The following is a 19,682-nucleotide window of genomic DNA, read 5'->3' as shown; positions in this document are numbered from 1 at the left end:
CCTTTTCCCTGTGCTCTCACCTGAACCACCTGTGCCCTCACTGGAACCATCCCAATGGTCTAGCTGTGGTAGCATAGGCTTTTCCTGGCTCGTGTCTTAGAACTCTTCCAGCATCTACCTGTTTCCTCCAAAGCCCCCTGCACATTTTTAGAGATCCGTTACAACAGCACATCATTCCTCTATGTAGTTTCTATCTTAGTCACATAGGCTATTGTAGACATTTAGACAGGGGAAAGCCTAATTCTTGCATTTACGGAAGCTGAACAATCCTAGGCCAAAGCACTGTGGAGTCTTGTGAGGCCCTTTCCTCATTCACAATGAGCCAGCATCTTGCTGCTGCCTCTGTGTCAGAGGAGGGAGAAGGATCTCTTTTGCTCTTTATCATACCGTTCATGAGGCTTCTGTCTTCATGGCCACATGTCCCCTCCTGCCTCCAAGGCTTCATTCCTCACTTGAGAATTAGGTTCTTTATTTTTCAAATTTCTTAATGATTTATTTATTTCTTGTTTATTTTATGCAAGTACACTGTAGCTGTCTTCAGACACACCAGAAGCAGACATCAGATCCAGTTACAGGTGGTTGTGAGCCACCATGTGGTTGCTGGGAATTGAACAGGACCTTTAGGAGAGCAGTTGGTGCTCTTAACCACTGAGCCATCTCTCCAGTCCAAGGAATAGGTTCTAACATAGAAATTTTGAGTGCACACAAACACTCAGTAAGAGGGCAATTCGATTTGTAGAGTATATTGACAGCCATGGGGAAAGAGCAGGAGTTCCTGAGGAGGAGCAGAAACCTTACTCAGTTAGCATTGGGGTATGGTCAGCTTAGTCAGGGAGGTCCAAGGTGAGATATGAGCTGAGGGTGAGCAGGAGGGGTGTCAGGGAAGCCCTTGGAATGGGACCCACGTTCCAGGAAGATGGACCAACACATACAAGGTCCCTTCTGTTACAGGAGGCCTGGTCACAGCTACCACTTCCCCTTGTTTAAGACTGAACCTTTAGTCAGGGGATGAATTAAGACTCATTATTTGTAAACCTCAAGAACAGAGCCTTTATGCTTTGTTCATAGTGGATGCTTAGGATGTTGGGGGTGGGGGGAGGCAGAGGAGGCTATAAACAAGCTCTTTTCCCTCAACTCTCGAGATGGTGCTGCTTTGAATCCTAAAGGCTGTGGGTTCCTTCAAAGAGCATTGCATCTTGTGAGCTCTTGGCCCTTCTACCTCTGGCCATGTACACAGGTTCCAAAAGACCACACAGGCGCTGTCCTGCTACCACTGGCAGAGCTTCCACTCGGAGGACATCCTGAGCATGGACAAGTATCAGAACCAGTTCCTTGGGACCTCTTCCTACAATGGAGACATTGTCTTCTGGAATGTTAGCACGTTGAAGCCTGTCTTGAGTTTCAATGCCTCCAAGAGCCCCTTGCCTTTACAGCCAAAGAAGGTACAGCCACAGTGCCATGGATCTCCCCAGTGTCCTACGTGCTTTTTACTGCAAAGAGTCTGGGCTGCAGGTCAGAATCAAGGAGGGCAGAGAGAACACTCAGGGAGCAGAGGAGAGATGGCCAGCTGTACTCTGGAGGGACAGGAGTTGGTGGCAAGGAGAGTGGGTGGCAGAGCCTGGATGACATGCCTTAGGTTGGGTGGCAAATGTAAAAGTAGAATTTTTCTAAACCTGCTCTTGCTCTGGAGGTCCCACCCATGGCTTCCCTGCTTGAGCATTAATGTCACCCAAGGTTTCCCAAACTCATGATAGGAATATAGGAAACTTGCATGGTCTCCAAATGGCTATATTGTATCACAGTCTTTTAAAATTGCTACATTGTAACAGTCTATAGTTGGAATGGCACTAGAGGTCACCTACTCCAGTGAGAAGAGGACACCTCTTTGCAGGCACTAATGGGTAGAAACTTCTGGAGACCTGGTGTATTTATTAATGAGCATTTTACACTATCAGCTACTGAACTGTTCCAATCTAATTATGTTGGCCTGGTCTACTTTGTAGCCATGTGGTGCTATCTGCCATTTTAGTCTTGCTCTGGCTGCTCCTGCTCCATCTGTCCTCTCATGGTGACTCTCTCATTGCAACATCGTGGCAAATCCTCATGGTGAATTGCTCTTGTTCTGGTCTTCATTAGAGACCTTCTCCCTGGGATCAGAAATCCCATCTTATTTTCTCCTGCCCAGCTGTTGGCTTATCAGATCTTTATTAACCAATAGAGGTGATAGAGAACAATTTATACACAGCATTGAGACAGGAGATGCTTGACAATGCCAACATCCAGACTGTAACCAGCTCTCAGGGCATAGTAATCAGCATCTGAATACACAGTGCACAAAACCCAACAATGAGCATCTTTATGTGCCAGAGGAGAAACAGAGGCATGAATATGTTAAACACCTTTCTCAGGGCATACAACCAAGAAGGGGTAGATCTAGACCCTGACAGTCCTATGCCAGGGACTGGTAGTGATAATGTTCTTTTCAACAGGTTACTTGAAGATGGCCCACTGTTAGCTTTTCATTATTGTAGCAAAATATCTGACAGAAGCAACTCCAAAGGAGGAAATATTTAACTTGGCTCACAGTCTTGGACATTCCAGTCTGCCATGGCAAGAGATCCCAGGTCAGCCAGAGTAGCTCACATCAGGGCCACCCAGAAGCAGAGAGTGAGGTGCCAGAGAAATGGGCTTCCTCTTTTGCTAAAGCTGGGCCCACATTCAGGGTTGGTCTTTCCTCCTTTGTTTCCTCCTTGAGAACCTTCAGGATACACGCAGGGATGGCTTTACTCTTCTAGGCACTTGCTAATCCCATCAGGTAAGCAGTAGGTCTCACAGGTTCCTCACTTGAGCGTGAATGTCACACAAGTCTCCCAGGCTCTTGATAGGGATGTAGAAAACTCACAGTCTCTAAATGGTTACATTGTAGCACACCCTTTAAATTGATACATTGTAGCAGCCTAGAGCTAAAATGACACTAGAAGTCATTCACACACTCAAGTGGGTAAAAGTCACCTTTTTGCAGGTACAATATTAGGAGGGAGCTCCTGCAGAGCTCAGGGGTTCTAATAGGTACTATACTCCCCCACAAAAAGCTCAGTGTTTTATCTGCTTTATGCTGTGGGCTTGCCCAAGATTAAAAGTGACTAAGTGATATTTGGAAACCACTGTCCATGTTTCAGATGGGAAGACCCAGTCTCTCTCAGGAGCTTTGTCTTGCCGAGGACATTAGTGGTAGGTCCAGGGCTGTGTTTATAAGCTTTGATCTGAGGCCTCTCCAAGGTATAAGGTTTCTGGGAAGCAAGACTGAGTTCTCTGTAAGGCTAGTGACATTAACACTGGACTGAGAGTCTCACTTGTGGTGAGGTTCTGGAGCTGCGCCCTCTGTCTGCACAGGTGAGAGATACAGAGGCCTGCGAATCCAAAACTCCAGTCCATCTAGACTATGGAGATCAAAAGTGGGCACACAAGCCCTGGAAGTCAGCTGTCTCCACTGTGAAGCGGAGACTGATGTCAGCTCCCCCAGTGATGAAACACTGGAAAGATTCAGATCAAGAGAAGAATATGGCTCAGAAGGTAGGGAGTTAGCTAAGCCCACCTGTGCCTATAGTTCAGCTCACTTGTTCTGAGCAAATTTCATGGAAGGGGTCAGGGTGGCAGGGTCCAGGGTTCAGGGGTCAGAGGTCATGGGTCAGGGTGTCTCTCTGTTTTGACCCCGCTGCAACTTATCCCATTCTGCTTCTTCAAGCTTAGAGATGGTCCCTTCTTAGACTGTCTCCTGACTACGTCTGAGACTTAACAGCTTATGAATGGAATCTATAGGGAGCAGAATTCTAGATGCCTAAATGAGATGTTAGATCATGGACTATGGTTTCAGTTCTTAAGCCTCCTGGCCCTGGGCTTGGCCCTAGAGTGAGCTGCAGGAGTACCAGCTGAGTCACAGTGCAGAAGGGCAAGGTGCAGGAAGATGGTCTTCATCACCGAGCCCTGAAGGCCCATGACTGATTTCTCAGCCTTGTTTTTATTTAGGAAGGGAGCAAGGGCTGAAGGAGAGCAACTGACCTTGGGCTTGTAGGAGTGAGGACACTGTCCCAATCCTGAGCACAGGGGTAGAGGGATGGAAGAAGCAGTCCATTGCTTCCGCAGCTGAGGTCTAAGTCCCATTCCCGAGGCCCAGATGTGGGGCCGTGTAGGGCAGCTCCAGCAGGGTCTGCTGAGATGAATTTCTGCTGTGAGGTGCTTACGAGTCACGGCACTGTGAGACACAGGCACTTCAGGGTGTTGTGGGTTGAAAACACTTGATTGTTAGACACTGGGTCATCTTTAATCAGTTTAGGCCTTCTGTCTTGAGAGGAACAGGTATTAGTTAGCCTCTAGCCTCATTTCCAGGACAAAGGAAGGGCCTATTGTAGAGGCAACTCAAGTCTCTGCCCTATCTCTCAAAACTGCTGATCACTTAAACTGGAAATGTAGTCCAAGAGTGTGCTAAGGCCAAGCCAGATAGCTCGCTGGCCTTTTGGCAGGGTGGGATCTCTTTGGCTGCTCTTCATCCTCTGCCCCTGATCTCTGTAGTCTGTAGGAGGGAGGGCCCTGTGGTTACCAGGAGGCCATTTTTTACTTTTAGAAACATTTCAGGAGCCACAGACCTGGGTTGTCTAAAACGCTACTCGATAAACCGCCGTTTCACAAAGACACTCAAAGGAGAAAGGGAGAATTCTGGGAAAAGTTGCTGCAGTCCAGTGTGTCTGTGGAGAAGGTAAGCTGTGCTTGGCGGGGGGATGGGCAGGGTGGGGCACGCCATGGGCCTGGTGAATACTTGGAATTCTAGAAAAGTCTGCTAGGGCCTGGGGCGGGGCGGGGCGGGGCTGGGAGAGAAGTGTCTCTCTCTTCTAGAAGCCACTGCTCGAAGGCCCTCTTTGTGCGGGATGGTGTTTCATAGTGGGGTGCAGGTTGGGCTGGGTCATCTCTTCCTCCTGTACCGGTCCCCTGTCTGGCCTGGGCTCCCTCACTATGGTTTTTGTCTGGTTTCTGAAGACTCACATCCTGGTTATGACCCAGTGTTTATCACAGCATATCACAGCAACAGAAACCCTAAGATACCCACAGACCAGGCTGCTGTTGAACTCTCTGTAGCTGAGGATGACCCTGAACTTCAGCTCCTCCAGCTCCTATCTCTCAAAGTGCTGGGATTAAAGGTGTTCGCCACCCCATTTGGTTTATACAGTGTTGAGGATCGAGCCAGGGTTTCATGCATTTAAGAGACAGTGAGTTACTTCTCCATGTCGCACAGAGAGAGCAACAGGACTTGGGAAACTCGAGATGAACGAGACAAACTTATGTGTGTCTCCTTCCAACAAACACCCACTGGTCATAAACGGTGGTACCAGAAGCCACTGTAGTTCCCGAGGGTGCAAAAAGACACAGTCCCTGCCTTCAAATAGCTCCCAGGCCGGTATGTGGTCCTTCAGTTCCTGCCAGGAAGGAAGGAGCATCAGGGAGCCTGGAACATCTGTCGGGTGTGTTAGCATCGTGGAACAGTGTCCAGGGAAAGCCGCTGCTGAGTCAGGCCACCCCCTCTCCCCTGCAGATCATTTTCCTGCAGACCAGGCCCCGCCTGCCACACACGGTCGCTATGCTAAGCAGCTGCATTGATGGCTTCATCTACGCCTGGTCCATCCACGGGAACGGAGGTCTGCTGGGAAAGTTCTCCGTGGACCCTGAGGACAGTGGGTGTGCTGTAGGTGCCATGGCCACTGATGAAAACGACTGGATCCTCCTCACCGGCGACAGTAAAGGAAATATCAAGGTGAGGAAGGGCTGGCGCCGGCCTAGCTGTTGGCCGTCTCTGTGGGCCGTGTGGTCCTCGTCTGTCTCCTGCTCCCGTTGGGTAACGGTCTCACTAGAGAAGGTGGCGGGACAAGGTGAGTTCTCACCAGTCTTCTGAGACGAGCCGGGGCTTGTTGAAATGGATCCTCCAAGACCCACCCTCCCTCCAGTGGCTCCTGTTATCCATCACTGTTACCACATAACTCCCTCACTGGCCGGCCATGCGTCTCATCCTCTGTGAACACCCTCTCATAGACAATTTTGTGCTCTGTGGGAGTCATGGAGACATGGCTGTCCTACCCAAGTCACTCAAACCCCCTTTACCTGCCGGCCACAGCTTAGGAGACCCTAGGACCCTTCTGGAGTGAGTAGTTACTGGCCTCAGGGGTGTAAGATGAGCCACACCTAAAGCTCAGAGGAACAGTGTGGGAGGAACCCCCACATGCTCCGGAGTTGGGGCCGGGGGCTGCTAGGTCACTAACTCACACTTTGTGCCTAGATCTGGGACATCAAGGATTACTGCTATTTTATTGGCCAGCAACCATGCCAATACAGTGGGATCTCAATCTCCACTGACACAGAGAATAAGTTCCGGCTCTTGATTCCTAGACAACTCCAGGTCCACTCCGAGCACCACTTGCCGCAGATGGAGAAGGAGGTAGGAAGAAGGCAGGAGGGTTGCTTGGGAAAGTGCTTTTGGGGCACACAAAAGAACCAGGACTGTGGTTTCCCATGGGCATTATAAATCTCCGTGCTCCCTTCGTGATGTCTGGCCTATGTGGACAAAATAGTCAGACGTCATCATTACCATAGGAGGCTAGGGCCAAGTATGCCCACAGTTGTGCACTGCACACGCACGCACAGACATGTGCTCACCATCCCCTTTTCATGCACGCTGATTTTCGTCCACAGGAGCCATAAAGTAATGAATTTATGGTTGAAATAGGTAACACTCTTTTGAGTAGTCAGTCCTTTTACATGCTTCAAAGTATTTAGTGCTTGCTTGGGTCCTCACAAAATCAAACCTTTTTTCTTTAGTTACCAAGAACTAACAAGAGCTTCGGTGGAAGTGACAAAGGTGTGAGGACAGAGGTGTGAGGACAGAGGTGTGGGGACAGAGCTGTGGGGACAGAGCTGTGGGAACAGGACTGAGGACAGGACACGATGAGAGGCAACAGAGTCACACGATGCATCCCTGGAAATCTGACTCTGGAGGCCAGCATCAGGGTGCAGATCTGAGTTTATTGCCCAGTACATAAACTTATATGAGTGTCTAAGCCAACTCCAAACCCCTAAGTCCTTGGCCAATCATATTTTTGCCACACTATCACCGGGCTCCAGTGAAAGTCCTGCCTGATGCAGTAACTCAGAAGGAGCTGGGTGGAGCATTGTCACCTATTAGGACTTCTGTGAAGATGGGAGGGGGGAATCAGCCACCACCCTGGCTTTGGTTCCTTAGAGCTGTCTTACCAGTGTACCAGAAGCCATCTTAGACCTAATGCCCTGTGCGGCAGGTCAGGCTTCTTCACGAGGTTGACCTCCACATTCCCCCCACAGACTGATGTCCCTACATCCTCACTAGGGTGACTGAAACCAGAGCAACACAAGCCAGAGTCTGCTGAGACACAGGCCAAGTGAAACAGCTAGTTCACTTTGGAGGATTATTAGAAAATAGCGTCCTAACAGGAGCATGCTTGCCCTTTCTTTCTCCTGGTAGTTCCACTCTAGGCTGACACCTAGAGGTTCATGTAAAACATAATTCTCTGAGAGAATTACCATTTAGAACAGCTCCACCTAGAAACAATTCACACACACATCAGCCCAGGCCGGAATCGTCTGTGAGTTTCATACACAGAGCGGTAGGTACCTGGCCACACCCACTCACCACAGAATCATTGACTCTTTGGACAATTAAGTCAAGTCAGACCCCAAAGCATGTGCATTGTATGTGTTATATAGCTCTGTTTTTACAAGGCAAAAAGGTAGAAGAGATGAGCTTGTCCTGCTAGAAATGATTCCTTTCGTTGGGGTGTGCGGTGGCTGGGAGGAATCCCGGTGTGTTTATGGGCTAACATTGCATTTCATTTTCTGAGTCTGGTTATGCATTCATGTTCAGTTTGTGTATTTATGTTTAAATACATTTATTGTACACATAACTTTTTGTGTATGCATTGCACATAAGTGAGAAACGTAAAGGTGCCCAGGCAGTGTAGAGAGGCGCGGTTGTTTGTGAAATAATGTGTCCCTGAAGCAGCCACTGTTAATGACTTCTGGTTAGTCGGATACTGAGTTACACGAGTGTGCATGTGGACAGTTATTTCCCTGTTATTTTTACCCAAAGGTGTAGCAGCATACACTCCAATACCCCTTGCTTTCCCCATCCCATTGTGTACCTGAGAAATCTTTCTAGATCTGCATAGCAGGCCACAGGCTGTTAACAAAATCCCTTTCAAGGGAGAAATTGGTTTGCTTTCATTTTAAAAGTGAATGTGTGTTAGCATGCATTGCTTCAAGTGGGTTACAAGGTCAAAGGGTTCCATACATTTGCAACTTTGTTAGTCATCTTGCAACCATACATGTTTTAAGACAAGGTTTAGCCATGTAGCCCAGACTGGCCTCAAAGTCACCATCTTCCTGTCTCTGCCTCCCAGTTCTGGGACGATAGGTTTGCAGGGCATGCAAGCTACCTATGTGCCTTTTGACTCTCTTGTGCTACTCTCAGACTAGTCTTAGCATGCAGAAATTGCAGTGCATCCATGTATGCTGGGAATTGGCCATGCATGGATTCAGTACACGAGGACTATCTGATGCTTACATACCCATGACCAGAGAGATGCTTACTGACTGTGCGCTTACTGACTGTGCGCTTACTCACGCCGCTGAATGTCTGTAGTGAGTACCATGTGCCCTTGGTCTCCTGAGAGTCTCTGGGGAGTGGTGCTACTTTGCACAGTGCACGGAGTGGAGGTGCCAGCACTTGCATCTAAGCCTGTGGAGCTGCCGGCACTGGGTTTGAGGACAGACCCAAGTCTATGAACGTGAGCATGCTCACACCCATGTGGCCTTGCTTGGCGAGATCATGTTCTATACAACTAGATCATCATCAAATAGTGTTTTTTCTTAAATTTTTATTAATATTATTTTATCTGAAGAATCACAATTATTCACATTTATACGGCACAGTGTAATGTGTGTTTACAAAGGATAATGTCAATCATGCTAATTGACATATTCATCTCCTGCTTGCTTATTTTTGTGATAAGACATTTAAAATTTACTCTGGGTTATTTCAAAGGGCATATTTTTGATTGTATTCTTGGCTATTTTAAGCATACATTTTATTATTGGCCTTATACAGTAAATCTTAAAAGTTATTTCTACTGCCCAACTGATACTTTGTATCTTCTTTTCCTATTGATATTTTAAATTAACTTTTAGCTAATGTATAAAATAACAGGCTTTATTACATTTCCCCCACTGCTATTGTACTTTGCTCATAGTGCCCCCACTACTCTCCCTTCCTCTCCCCCACCCCAATTGCTGGCCTCCTTCTTTTACCCCAAAGTTCTCCTTCTGTTTTCATGGCATGTATTCATGTATTTACATGTATGTGTATAAGTATACATATAAACATATACATATGTACATTCTTAAAGATTCCACGTGCATAGAACCCTTTTACTAATACCCCGCCATTTTATAAATACATGAGGTTATATGAAATTTACCCTTTATGACAAATGACAGCTTTTCATTCCTTTCCCTTCAGAAGGATGACTAGGAGTCCATGTGTGTACACATATCCATTCCTTATTCACCAGTCTGTTGGTGCGTAGTTTGTCTGACTCCAGATCTCGGCTATTGTAACACTATGGTCAGCAGGGAAGAGGAGATGTTCTGCATTTTTATCTCAGTGCCATTGGCTGTTTTGCACGGTCCTGGCTGTTGGATGGTACACTGAGAAATCTTTGTATTGTGCCATAGTGGCTGTACAGATGTAATGTCTACCAAGACTGTGTGAGCATTCACTCGTCTCTGCACTTCACCAACACTCGTTCTTCCTGTGTCTGTCTGTCTGTCTGCCTGAACTGAATGCTGGGCAGGTCCTGTAATACAGAGCTGAATCTTATCTGATACCATTGACTTTTGCATGTTGGTTTTCTCCTTTCCCCCTCCTCCCCTCTTTCTTCCTTCTCTACTTCAGGCTCTCACGTAAGCGGGGGTGTTCTTGAGCTTGCGCTGTAGTCAAGGCTGACCTCTGAACTTCTGACCCTCCTGCTTCCATCTCTGAGGGCTGGGACAGCAGGCTTACACCACCACACCTGGCTCTGTTGCTTGCTGAGGCAGAGTGCTGAGCTTGGCCTCGGGTTTTGTGTTCTGTAACTTTACTGAATTTCTTTACCATCTCTATTTTTGAGTGGAGTCTTTAGAGTTTCTGTATATCAGACCATCGAGTCAGCTGAAGGTGCATTTATCCATTCTTTCTATTAGTGTACCTTGTCTTTCTCTCTCTTGCCTGCTTGCTCAGGTTAGGACCATTGATTACCATGTGGAGTAGGAATGGCAGCAGCATTCTTGTTTTAACTCCTGATCTGAGAGGAAACGTCTTCATGATGCTCATGAGTCTCACGTTAGCTAAGGGCTTGCTGGCACTGGTGCTACCCTGCTGAGTGACCCCCACGTCTAAGTACGCTTAAGCTGCTGAGAGTTCTTATCCTTGGGAGGGCCCTGGGCTTTCTCAAGAGATTTTCCCAGACCTATGAGAGTCTCATATGGCTTCAGCCTTTATTTTGTTAGCGGGCTATGGACTATGTATGGTAAGCCATGCTCACATCTCAGGGACAGCAAATCACAGTCAGACTTTCTAGTAAGACAATAGTTTACTTTCTAGAGCCATAGTCACTGCATGGAATCAGATATGTTTGTTTGAGTTGTTTCTTATTATTGACATTAGAGCAGTTTCTAATTATTTTGTTTTTGTCTTTCTCAAACAGAGTTTCTCTGTGTAGCCCTGGCTGTCCTGGAAATCTCTCTGTAGAGACGGTTGGCCTTGAACTTAGAGACTTGCCTGCCTCTGCCTCCTGAGTGCTGGGATTAAAGGTATATGCCAATACCGACTGGTTCTAAATTTTTACTGTTAAAAAAAAAAGAATCTAAGGAAGACATGAAACCAACTCAATAAGGGATAGAAAATCTGGAGACACAGGCTATGTGAACAGAGCAGGTAAAGGGACGGATCAGGGACAGAGCACCTCACGGAGGGATGCTAGGCACAGGTGCCTTTGTGGGCGAATTCCACTGGGTAGTGAAAATACAAACAACAGTTCTGCAAACTCTTCCACGAGTCTCTTGTGCGACAGTTTTGATGTCAGTGGAGGCTTCATGAGACCTAAACCCCTAAAATCTAAAAACCCAAACTAAAAGTTCTTACTTTAGTTTCAGATGGGAGAGTGGTCGGCTTTCTTTTGACAGCCCTTCAGCGTCCCAGCCTTGTTCTTCTTATATATTAGGGTTTTTCATATGCTTGTTTGCCTGTGTTTTGGCCCATAGGTTTGCAAGTGCACATGTGTGTATTCAACACAGGTGGAAGCCTGAATTGACCTCTGGTGCTTTGCTGGACCCAGAGTTTGCCAATCTCAGCTGGTCTAGCTAACAAGCTCACCCCAGGGTCCATCACTTTTAGCCCGGTGGCTTCAGGCTGGTTTCTGAATAGCCCTGATTCTCTTCTTAGTAACGTGGTGGACATGCTCTTCGGCCAATAAGGCTGTGAGGTTCCAATGGGATGGTCAATGTACAAGCTTTCAGCAGGCAAATGGAAGATGACGGCTTTAACAAAGGGCCCACGTGTCCGTGGTGGCCCGCTAATGTGAAGAGCTCAGAGCTGGTTCACTGGTCGGTGTCGAGGTGCCCTTCCTTGGATTCTGCTGCTCTGGATCCTAGGTGCCTGCCAAGGCATGGGTTCTCAACCTTCCTAATGCCAACCCTTTAATATCGTTCTTCATGTGTGGTGACCCCCAACCACAAAAATATTTCATTGAATAATTATGGATTATAATTTAAGTGTCTGATATACAGGATATCTGATACGTGACTCCCAAAGGTGTTGCAACCCACAGGTTGAGAACCTCCATGCTAGGAGTTTGTGAGATAGCATGGTCTAAGTAATTTTCTCCTGCCCCCTATAGGTTGTGCAAGGACAGACCATTTCTCTGGTTCCCCCACCACTTCTGATTACCTGGAGTAGCCACGTGGACAGCGTGACAGATATCCTGTATGTAGACTCCTTCCGGCTAGTTATCAGCGCGGGCGAGGACCGGGATGTCAAGGCTTGGAAACTCTCTGGTGATGCCATAGGTATGGGTGATGTCTCTGTCCCTGACAGAGCACACCTGGCATCACCCTGATGCCCTGTAGGGAGAAGGGTCTCACAGATGCTCAGAGAACCTTGCAAGATGCCAATCTGTCCCGTTACATCCACTTAGCCATCCAGCACTCTCCCATGCATGCCCTCATCTCCCCGGCTTTGCCGGCATTTGAGTTTTAGGAAACTGGCGGGTCTCTGACTTAGAGGCCATCCTGAACTACACAGGGTGAGTTCTAGGACAGCCAGGGCCACACAGAAAGACCCTGACTCAAGTAAGCAAGCAAACAAACGCCCTCCAAATGAATCCAAAAAACAACAATAACAAGAAAAATAGGCACAGTTCTGATATTATCTATAAAGAAAAGCTCACAAGCCGAAAGTATCCCAGTTTGAATTTCCAGAGCATAGCGTCTGTGCGTCTGTCTGTGCAGCCATCTCTATCTTGGCGCAGCCTTTCTGTAGTAAATACTACCAACCCAATTAGAATGTGTTTTTTTTTTTTTACAATTATTTATTTATTAGGGGAGGCACATGCCTTAGAATGCAGGCAGAGGTCAGAGGACAACTGTAGGAAGTGGTCCTTTCTTTCCACTGTGTGTCCCTGGAGAGGAACTCAATGGGCAGGCTCGGTGGCAAGTGCTTCCACCCTCTGTGTCAGCTTGCCAGGCCCTGACATTATTTTCTTTTTCTTTCTTTTATTTGACAAGAGCATTTCTTTATAAACTGCTTAACAGATATTCTCATCAGAACACAGGCTTTAAGAACAATGGAAATGGACTTCAGGGTCTCATCTTAGACAGCACTTGATTTCCGGTCTTGAGAGAGATGTGGGAACTTTGCCTGGAGACTTTTTTCTTTCTTTTTCTGTAAACTTTCTTGCTTCAGTTTGGGCATGTTTCTCAATTCTCAGTCTGATAAAGCGATCTACGTAAGGCATTTCGAAGAACCGACTCCTGTTGTATCTCCTATTTGGGTACCAAGGTAGAGGCCAAGGCTTGAATTTGTGCCAGATGATTCGTCCAAAGATGCCCCTTCCCCAAGCACCGGGTCTTGGTTTTTCTTGACCAGTCTGAAGAAGCCTTAGAGCATCTTCCCTCTCCTGGACAACTTTATCTGAGGCACCCATGGAGTCAGCAACCTTTTCTAGCTGCTCTGGACTTGGCAGTGCAATCTCTGTCGCTTGGCCTCCTGCTCTAGAGTTAGAAAATGTTTCTTTCCTTCAGAAGGACACACCAAAGCTTACGTATGTCCTCGTACATTTGTTCCTTAGCTGCTGGCAGGCCCAGGATGCGCCAGATTTGACTTTTTCTTCTCCCCAGTTCTTTGGGTCATCAAAAAAAAAAAAAAAATTCTTCTAGTCCTTTCCTTGACAACGTGGTATGAAATAGTTTACATTGGAGAAAGGATGTGACATGTGGTGTGTTCTTATGCAGCAAACTAAGAGAAGACCCAGGGTGAGCAGGGGCCTTGGGATTTACTAGGGAACAAGCAGCCTCCAGGAACACTGAGGCTCTTCTACAAATACCCACCAGACTGGATATGTTTCTAATGTAGACTCACTGTGCTGGTGTCCATGAGGTTCCTTTTTCTTTTTCTGTATATGTGTGTGTGTTGTGGCATAGGTACAGGTTTGTATATGTACGTGCACATGTTTGTGGGTACATGCACTTGGGTGCACTCACTTGTATTGGCCAGAGATCCATGTTGGGGTCTTTACTTGTTCTCTACCTTATTTTTAAGATAGGGTCTCTCACTGAACCTGGAGCTCACTGAGTTGCCTGGGAGGGAGGGGCTGGACACGAGCTTCAGGCATTTGCCTGTTTCCACGCCCCAGCATGGGACACAGCTGATTTGGTTTTTATTGTGTGTGGTGAAGATCTGATCCCAGTCTTCAGGCTTCTATAGCAAGTACTTTACCAGCTGAGCCATCTTTCTGGACCCTGAGTTTTTTTGTTTTTTTTTTTTTTTTTTTTTTTTTTTTTTATGATAGCATTTCACTATGATAGCCCAGGCTGGCCTTGGGCTATCTCAATCCTTTTGTCTTGTCCTTTTTATACTGGGTCCCAGGTTGTGAACCACTATTCCTGACCTGGCTTCTAAATTCACAAATTGTTTCTGGACTTTGTACATTCGGGACCATGTGATGCACTTTCCCCTGCTTTCTTTCTCTAAATATTTAAGCTGTGAAACTCACCCCAACAAACTACTACGTGAGCTGCAGTTACTCAGTCCTGAACTCTGCCATCTTGCAGGTCTCTCTCCTTCTCAGTACCTGGTTGGTTCCTAGGAGTTTATGCGAGACATGGGATTGATTCTGCAGTTTGCCCTATGTCAGGCTCATTTTGTTGAGCCTCATGTTTTTAGGGTTCATCTGCATTGTCACAGTCACAGGATTCTCTTCTAAAGTGGAAGAATATTCCATTATAGGTGTATTGCCTGAATTAGTCTTTTGGTTGTTTACATGTTTTGGCCACCAGCTTGGCCCCAAATGTGCAATTCTCCTCCTGCCTTTGCCTTCCAAACACTGTTTACCCAGGCTTACATTCTTATAAGGGCTCTGATCTCTCCGCCTGTTCTCTGGTACCTGTCTTTTCTGATAACAGCCATGTGGATGAGCGTGAGGTGTGCTCTGGCTCCTTATGTAGAACATCTGGCCATTTGCACATCTCATTTGGATAAATGTCCGTTCAAGTCCTCTGCCTATTTTAAAAACCAGCATTTTCTGCTATTGGGCTGCAGGGATTAGTGGTTGGCCCATGTCAGAGGTATGGCGTCTCTTCCCATTTCATAGGTTGCCTTTAACCTGCCAAGAAGCTTTTAGTTCCACGTGGTCCTGCTTTTAGAGAGCTCTGCTGATCTGTTTCTGCCTTCCTTGTTGGTGCTTTTGGTGTTCTGGCCAAGGAGTCACCACAAAGACCAATATTTGAAGACTTTTTCTGGTTGTTTCTTGGCTTGTTAAGATTGCTCTTGCGTGTGTGTGTGTGTGTGTGTGTGTGTGAGTGTGCACTGTGAGCCTGTGCATGTGGAGGGCCCATGTCTTTTGAATCAGACCCTCTCTTTGGTCTGGTGCTTGCCTGCCTCAGCCCTCCTTCCCCCATGCAGGGAGGAGTTAGTGACCACCTTTCAGCATTGGTTTTGGGAACTGAACTCAGGTAATTGATCCATGAAGACCAAAGGTGGCATTGCCTTCCCCCCTCCCAGCATGTGCTTTCTCACCTCATTCAGCTGGATCTGAGCTGGAGTGGCCGGAGAGTGGACTTCGGTAGACCCGGCTTACCTTTTCTTGGGATATGTCCAAGCAGACTTGGCTGGGCTTTTTGGGAGACTCCCTTGATCTCATCAAACTCCTCACAGGGGTTTGTACATTTTGGGTGGAGACTCGGTTCTGCCAGAGCTGCCAGGGCTGCCAGGGCTGGGGAGAGCTCAGCTGGTCCCACAGCCGCATCTTCCCATCTGGGCCAAGCTTGGCTCTCTCGCAGCTTAGACACATACCAGGAACTCCCGGCGAACAGAGTGTTGCCTGCAGACTTCTCTGTCATTTTTAGCTGTTCTTCTATTTGCTACTACAGCTCTTTGATAATTTCTCCAAAATGGAATTTTACAACCTGTGTCTTCTCTGTGTCTTGATTTTACAATTCCACAGCAGGAGAATGGCCTGCCTTAACTTATTTAGTGTGTGTGTTGGGGAGGGGAGGGTTCACACTTGGCATGACATGCGGTGTCATTGCATGTGTCACTGCATACATGTGGCGATTAGAACTCATAGAAGATGCTTCTTTCTCTATCACGTTGGGTTTGGGTACTGAGTTCAGGTCATCTATGTCAGGACCACAGCAGGACTCGGATTTCTGTCTCTTCTGCTCCACCCCAGATCTCACCTAGACAGGTCCCAGCCATTTTATGCCCTTGTCATTTTGCACATAAGCTGCTGGGAACCTGACTTAGGGCCACTGGGCCCTCTCCACGGTGTTGTTCCCATATTAATCTACATATGGCCCAGGACACACTAGGCCTGAGCTCCAGGTACTTCCTGAGATTGGAGTCTGGCAAGTCTAGAGATTCGGTGTGTCACCAGTGTGGTACCTGGCATGAGGCAGGCCAGTGTTTGGCTCAGTGGGTGGGGCTTAAGGGCAGGGCAGTGGGGTTCAGAGTTCTGGTTCTGAGCAGGGTCTGGTCTCATGACAGGAACATTTGGCCTGAATCTTTGGAACAGACTGCAAGAGGCTTCGGTGACCGATGAACTGGAACAGGCAGCAAGTTTGGAGAAGAAGCCTGATTTAATCGGCACCACCCTCAAGTACTCCTTCCTCGAGTTGGAGTGAGTCCCAGTAGCCAACCTGGGGCTTCCTGGCCCCAGCCTAGCATGGGGTGAGAAGCTTAGGGTCTGAAGGCAACCGAGGCCCCATTCAGCCGTCTTAGTGCCAAAACCAAGCACCCAGGAACGTAGTGTGTTATAAAAAGGAAGAAGAGGCCAGGATATGTTTGGTGGTGTTGCAGTATGGTGTGGGGAAATGGGGTGCCTCTGTGAGCCCATGCTGAGGCATCCCTTCCCCCTGATGTACCAGCCACACGGACAGTACAGTATGGAATAGAGTTTATTTAGGGCATGGGGAGGGGAGCTGAGGGAGTAGAGACTGAGAAATGCAGAGAGAGAGAGGAAAAAGAGAGAGAGAGAGAGAGGGAGGGAGAAGAAGAAGAAAAGGAGAAGGAGAAAGAAGAGGAAGAAGAAGAGTAGTAGAGGCCAGCCATGAGCACATGGAGAGGGGGAGGGGAATGGGGAGAGAGGGAAGAGGGTAAGGGAGAAAGAGCAAGAAGAGTAGAGAGCAAGCAACCCCCTTATAGTGAGTCAGGCACACCTGGCTGTTGCCAGGTAACTGGGGGCAGAGCCTGGACTAAATGCCAACACGGAAGAGCAGTCCAGATGGAGCCCTGCAGAGTGGTACCTGGAGAGGTCATTACCACATGGCTGCCCAGTCTTACCAGTGTGCTGAGCAGACATCTGTGTGGTGCTTGGGGAGAGAGAGCTGTTCCTCCTTCCCACCACCCACTACATTCTTATTCTTCACATCTCAAATGGCTTCAGTGCCTTCACTTTTTAAAAATTGCTGGGCATGGTTTTGCATGCCTTTAATTCTAGCAGTAAGGAGGCAGAGGCAGGCTGGTCACTGTGAGTTCAAGGCCAGCCTGGTCTGCAGAGTTCCAGGACAGGCAAGGCTGCAACAGAAGAACCCAGCCTCAATTTTTTTTTCTCTCTTTCATTTATTGATGAAGTTATGGCTCAGTGCCTCTCATGACAAGGCCTTCAGTTACATCTGGTACCGGCTCACATAGGTCTAACCTTAGAGGAGCCACAAGGGGAGATGGATATGTAACCTCATGCTGAGGCTCACCTGATGATTGTGGGAATAGTAAGAACAGCAGTTGTGTAGAGGTTGACCACTGACTGGCTCACATGAGGAAGTCTTCCAAGGAGAGATTTCGGAGTTGATTTTGATGTGTGTGTAGGAGTTTTCCAGGTGCCCAGGGAGTCTTTATGGTTCCTGTGGTTTCACCAAGGTGTACTTCTCTTTGCAGAGGCAGGCTTGTTGTGGGAGAATAAGGTGAGACAGAGCTTCTCCCCTGGTTTGGGGATGTGTAAATATTCTGCCACGGAGGTCTAGCTGAGACTGAATGAAAGAAAACACAGAAAATCTTGGGCTGGTCCATCTGGGCCTTGTTCCTGTTACACGGTGCTTGTTCAGTGCTGGAGCTTGGGAAAGGGCAGGAAAGGTTGGAGAAGGTCAGACCCGGAAAGGGGGGAGGCCCTCTGCAAGAGTGGGGGGGGGGGCAGATGACATAGTGAAATGGAAGGAGCATGTAGTGAAGGAAGCTTTTCACAGCAAGGAACTGGCTGAAGCCCTGGTGTACCAGCAGCGCGAGCAGGTAGTGCTGATGGCCCTCCTGCACGGGAACACTGAGAAAGAAACTGAGGCGTGGTCCAAGCTGCAGCAGATGTCCCTCACATCCCCGTGGACCAAAGACTCTTCTGTGGAAGACATCGAGGAGAGCTGGAATCGATGGACCAAGGACAAGCAGGTGGGGGGACAGTCTCAGGAGGGCAGAGGACCCTGGCTTCTGGCTACGGTTCTTACCTTGTGACTCCTGCAGGCAAGCAAAATTGTGGGAGGAGCATACAAGCCCAAGGTGCGTGTTCGGAACCCCAAACTTCTGACCTCCAGAGGGCAGTATAACTGGATGAGGCAGCAGGTGAGGAAGTAAGGTTGCTTCTGAGATGTCAGGGCTGTAGGAGGCCAGCAGACCCCATTAGGTCTGTGTCTTTGTTTCTGGCATAAGCTGGCCAGGCTGGGGTGTTTTCTGTCGGCAGGCAGAGATCTTGTGTTTGAGGACACAGGCACTGAACTTATGGAGAGGTGGTCCTCCTCTGGCCTTCTGTCTGTAACCCCTAGAAACCATTATAAACGCTGGCTACTCATTAACAGATCAACTGCTCCTGTACCCATGAGTGTAGACGATAGAATAGGTGTGAGGTATATGGGTATACCAGTGGACAAGCGGGGACACACAGAAGGAGAGGTGCTCTGAGGTGGAGAAGGGGAAATCAGAGATTTTAAAAAGCCAGTCAGACCCTGCCTAGCCTCTCCCACCTATGTGACTTAGGGCATTATGACAGCTCTCATGATGCCAAATCCCTATTGTGTAGGTTTGTATGAGAGGGTTCTGGAGGTTCCTCAGAGCCCAGCTTGGGGAGTGCTAATGAGAGACCTAAGGCAGGTCCAGGGAGCTCTGTGTCAGACCCCGCTCATCGCCTTGCTTAAGAGTTCAGAAAAGTCCTGGTGCCAGAGCCATCTCACAGAAAAGTAGGAGGTGGAGAGAGGGGATGTGGGCCAGCTGGGGCTATGTGGGGGCCATGGCTGTGATCTTTAGGAGCAGCCAGAGCATAGAGATTTACACCACATGGGAAGACCTGAGGGTACCCCCTTGCTGCAAGCCCATTTGTGGTCTCCAGTACCACCAGCTCCAGCAATCACTCAACCCCCCTCCCCCGTTCTGTGCCCAGATCTTTCCTCAGGTCTTCCAATGCCTGTCCTTCACTGATCTTACGCCGATTCAACAACCAGACTTCCTGCTGCATAAGGTTCTGGACCAAGAAGGCCGGCACATCCGCTGGGTGGCCAGTGATGTCCGGAGTGAGCTGGAGTCTTTCTGGGGTCAGATTGTCACAGACATGGCAGTGGGCAGCTCACCTGCTGCCACACCCTCTTCCCTCTCCATGATTTCCGTGGGACCATCGGCCTCCAACTGGTCTACCTTCCTGAAGCCCCATTCTTCTGCCTCCTTCCTGAGGCCTTCATCAGCCTCTTCTGCCTATTCTAGCTTTTCTACATCGCCACATACTTTGGCTGTGTCCCGAAGAGGTCAGAGACTCTAAGGCCAGATGTTATCTTCTCCTTGCAGCATCTGAAACCCAGGGGAGCCACCCTCACGTCCTCTGTGA

The 19,682-nt window shown here is 48.2% G+C and overlaps 1 protein-coding gene and 1 pseudogene across 2 annotated transcripts in view; one reads left to right on the top strand and one right to left on the bottom strand.

Annotated features, from left to right (window-relative positions):
- The window catches only part of EFCAB8 (EF-hand calcium binding domain 8), a gene marked incomplete at both ends in the record, with an annotated part of 51,358 nt that extends 31,676 nt beyond the window's left edge, over positions 1 to 19,682 (top strand). The window contains 12 exon segments of the mRNA XM_080925575.1: positions 1,238 to 1,442; positions 3,394 to 3,573; positions 4,622 to 4,753; positions 5,585 to 5,803; positions 6,323 to 6,481; positions 12,009 to 12,177; positions 16,373 to 16,505; positions 18,067 to 18,262; positions 18,335 to 18,433; positions 19,245 to 19,613; positions 19,617 to 19,646; positions 19,650 to 19,682. Of these exon segments, the coding sequence (XP_080781701.1) occupies positions 1,238 to 1,442; positions 3,394 to 3,573; positions 4,622 to 4,753; positions 5,585 to 5,803; positions 6,323 to 6,481; positions 12,009 to 12,177; positions 16,373 to 16,505; positions 18,067 to 18,262; positions 18,335 to 18,433; positions 19,245 to 19,613; positions 19,617 to 19,646; positions 19,650 to 19,682 (1,924 nt within the window).
- Positions 12,975 to 15,726, bottom strand: LOC308427069 (large ribosomal subunit protein uL29m-like; annotated as a pseudogene). Its single transcript has 2 exons — positions 15,465 to 15,726; positions 12,975 to 13,664 (listed from the first exon to the last, which is right to left on the bottom strand). The product of its transcript is annotated as a large ribosomal subunit protein uL29m-like (transcript).

Source organism: Micromys minutus, assembly GCF_963924665.1.
Source record: "Micromys minutus genome assembly, chromosome: 11".
NCBI lineage: Eukaryota > Metazoa > Chordata > Mammalia > Rodentia > Muridae > Micromys > Micromys minutus.
Note: the sequence above shows the minus strand (reverse complement) of the source record. Positions and strands in the feature narration are given on the sequence as shown.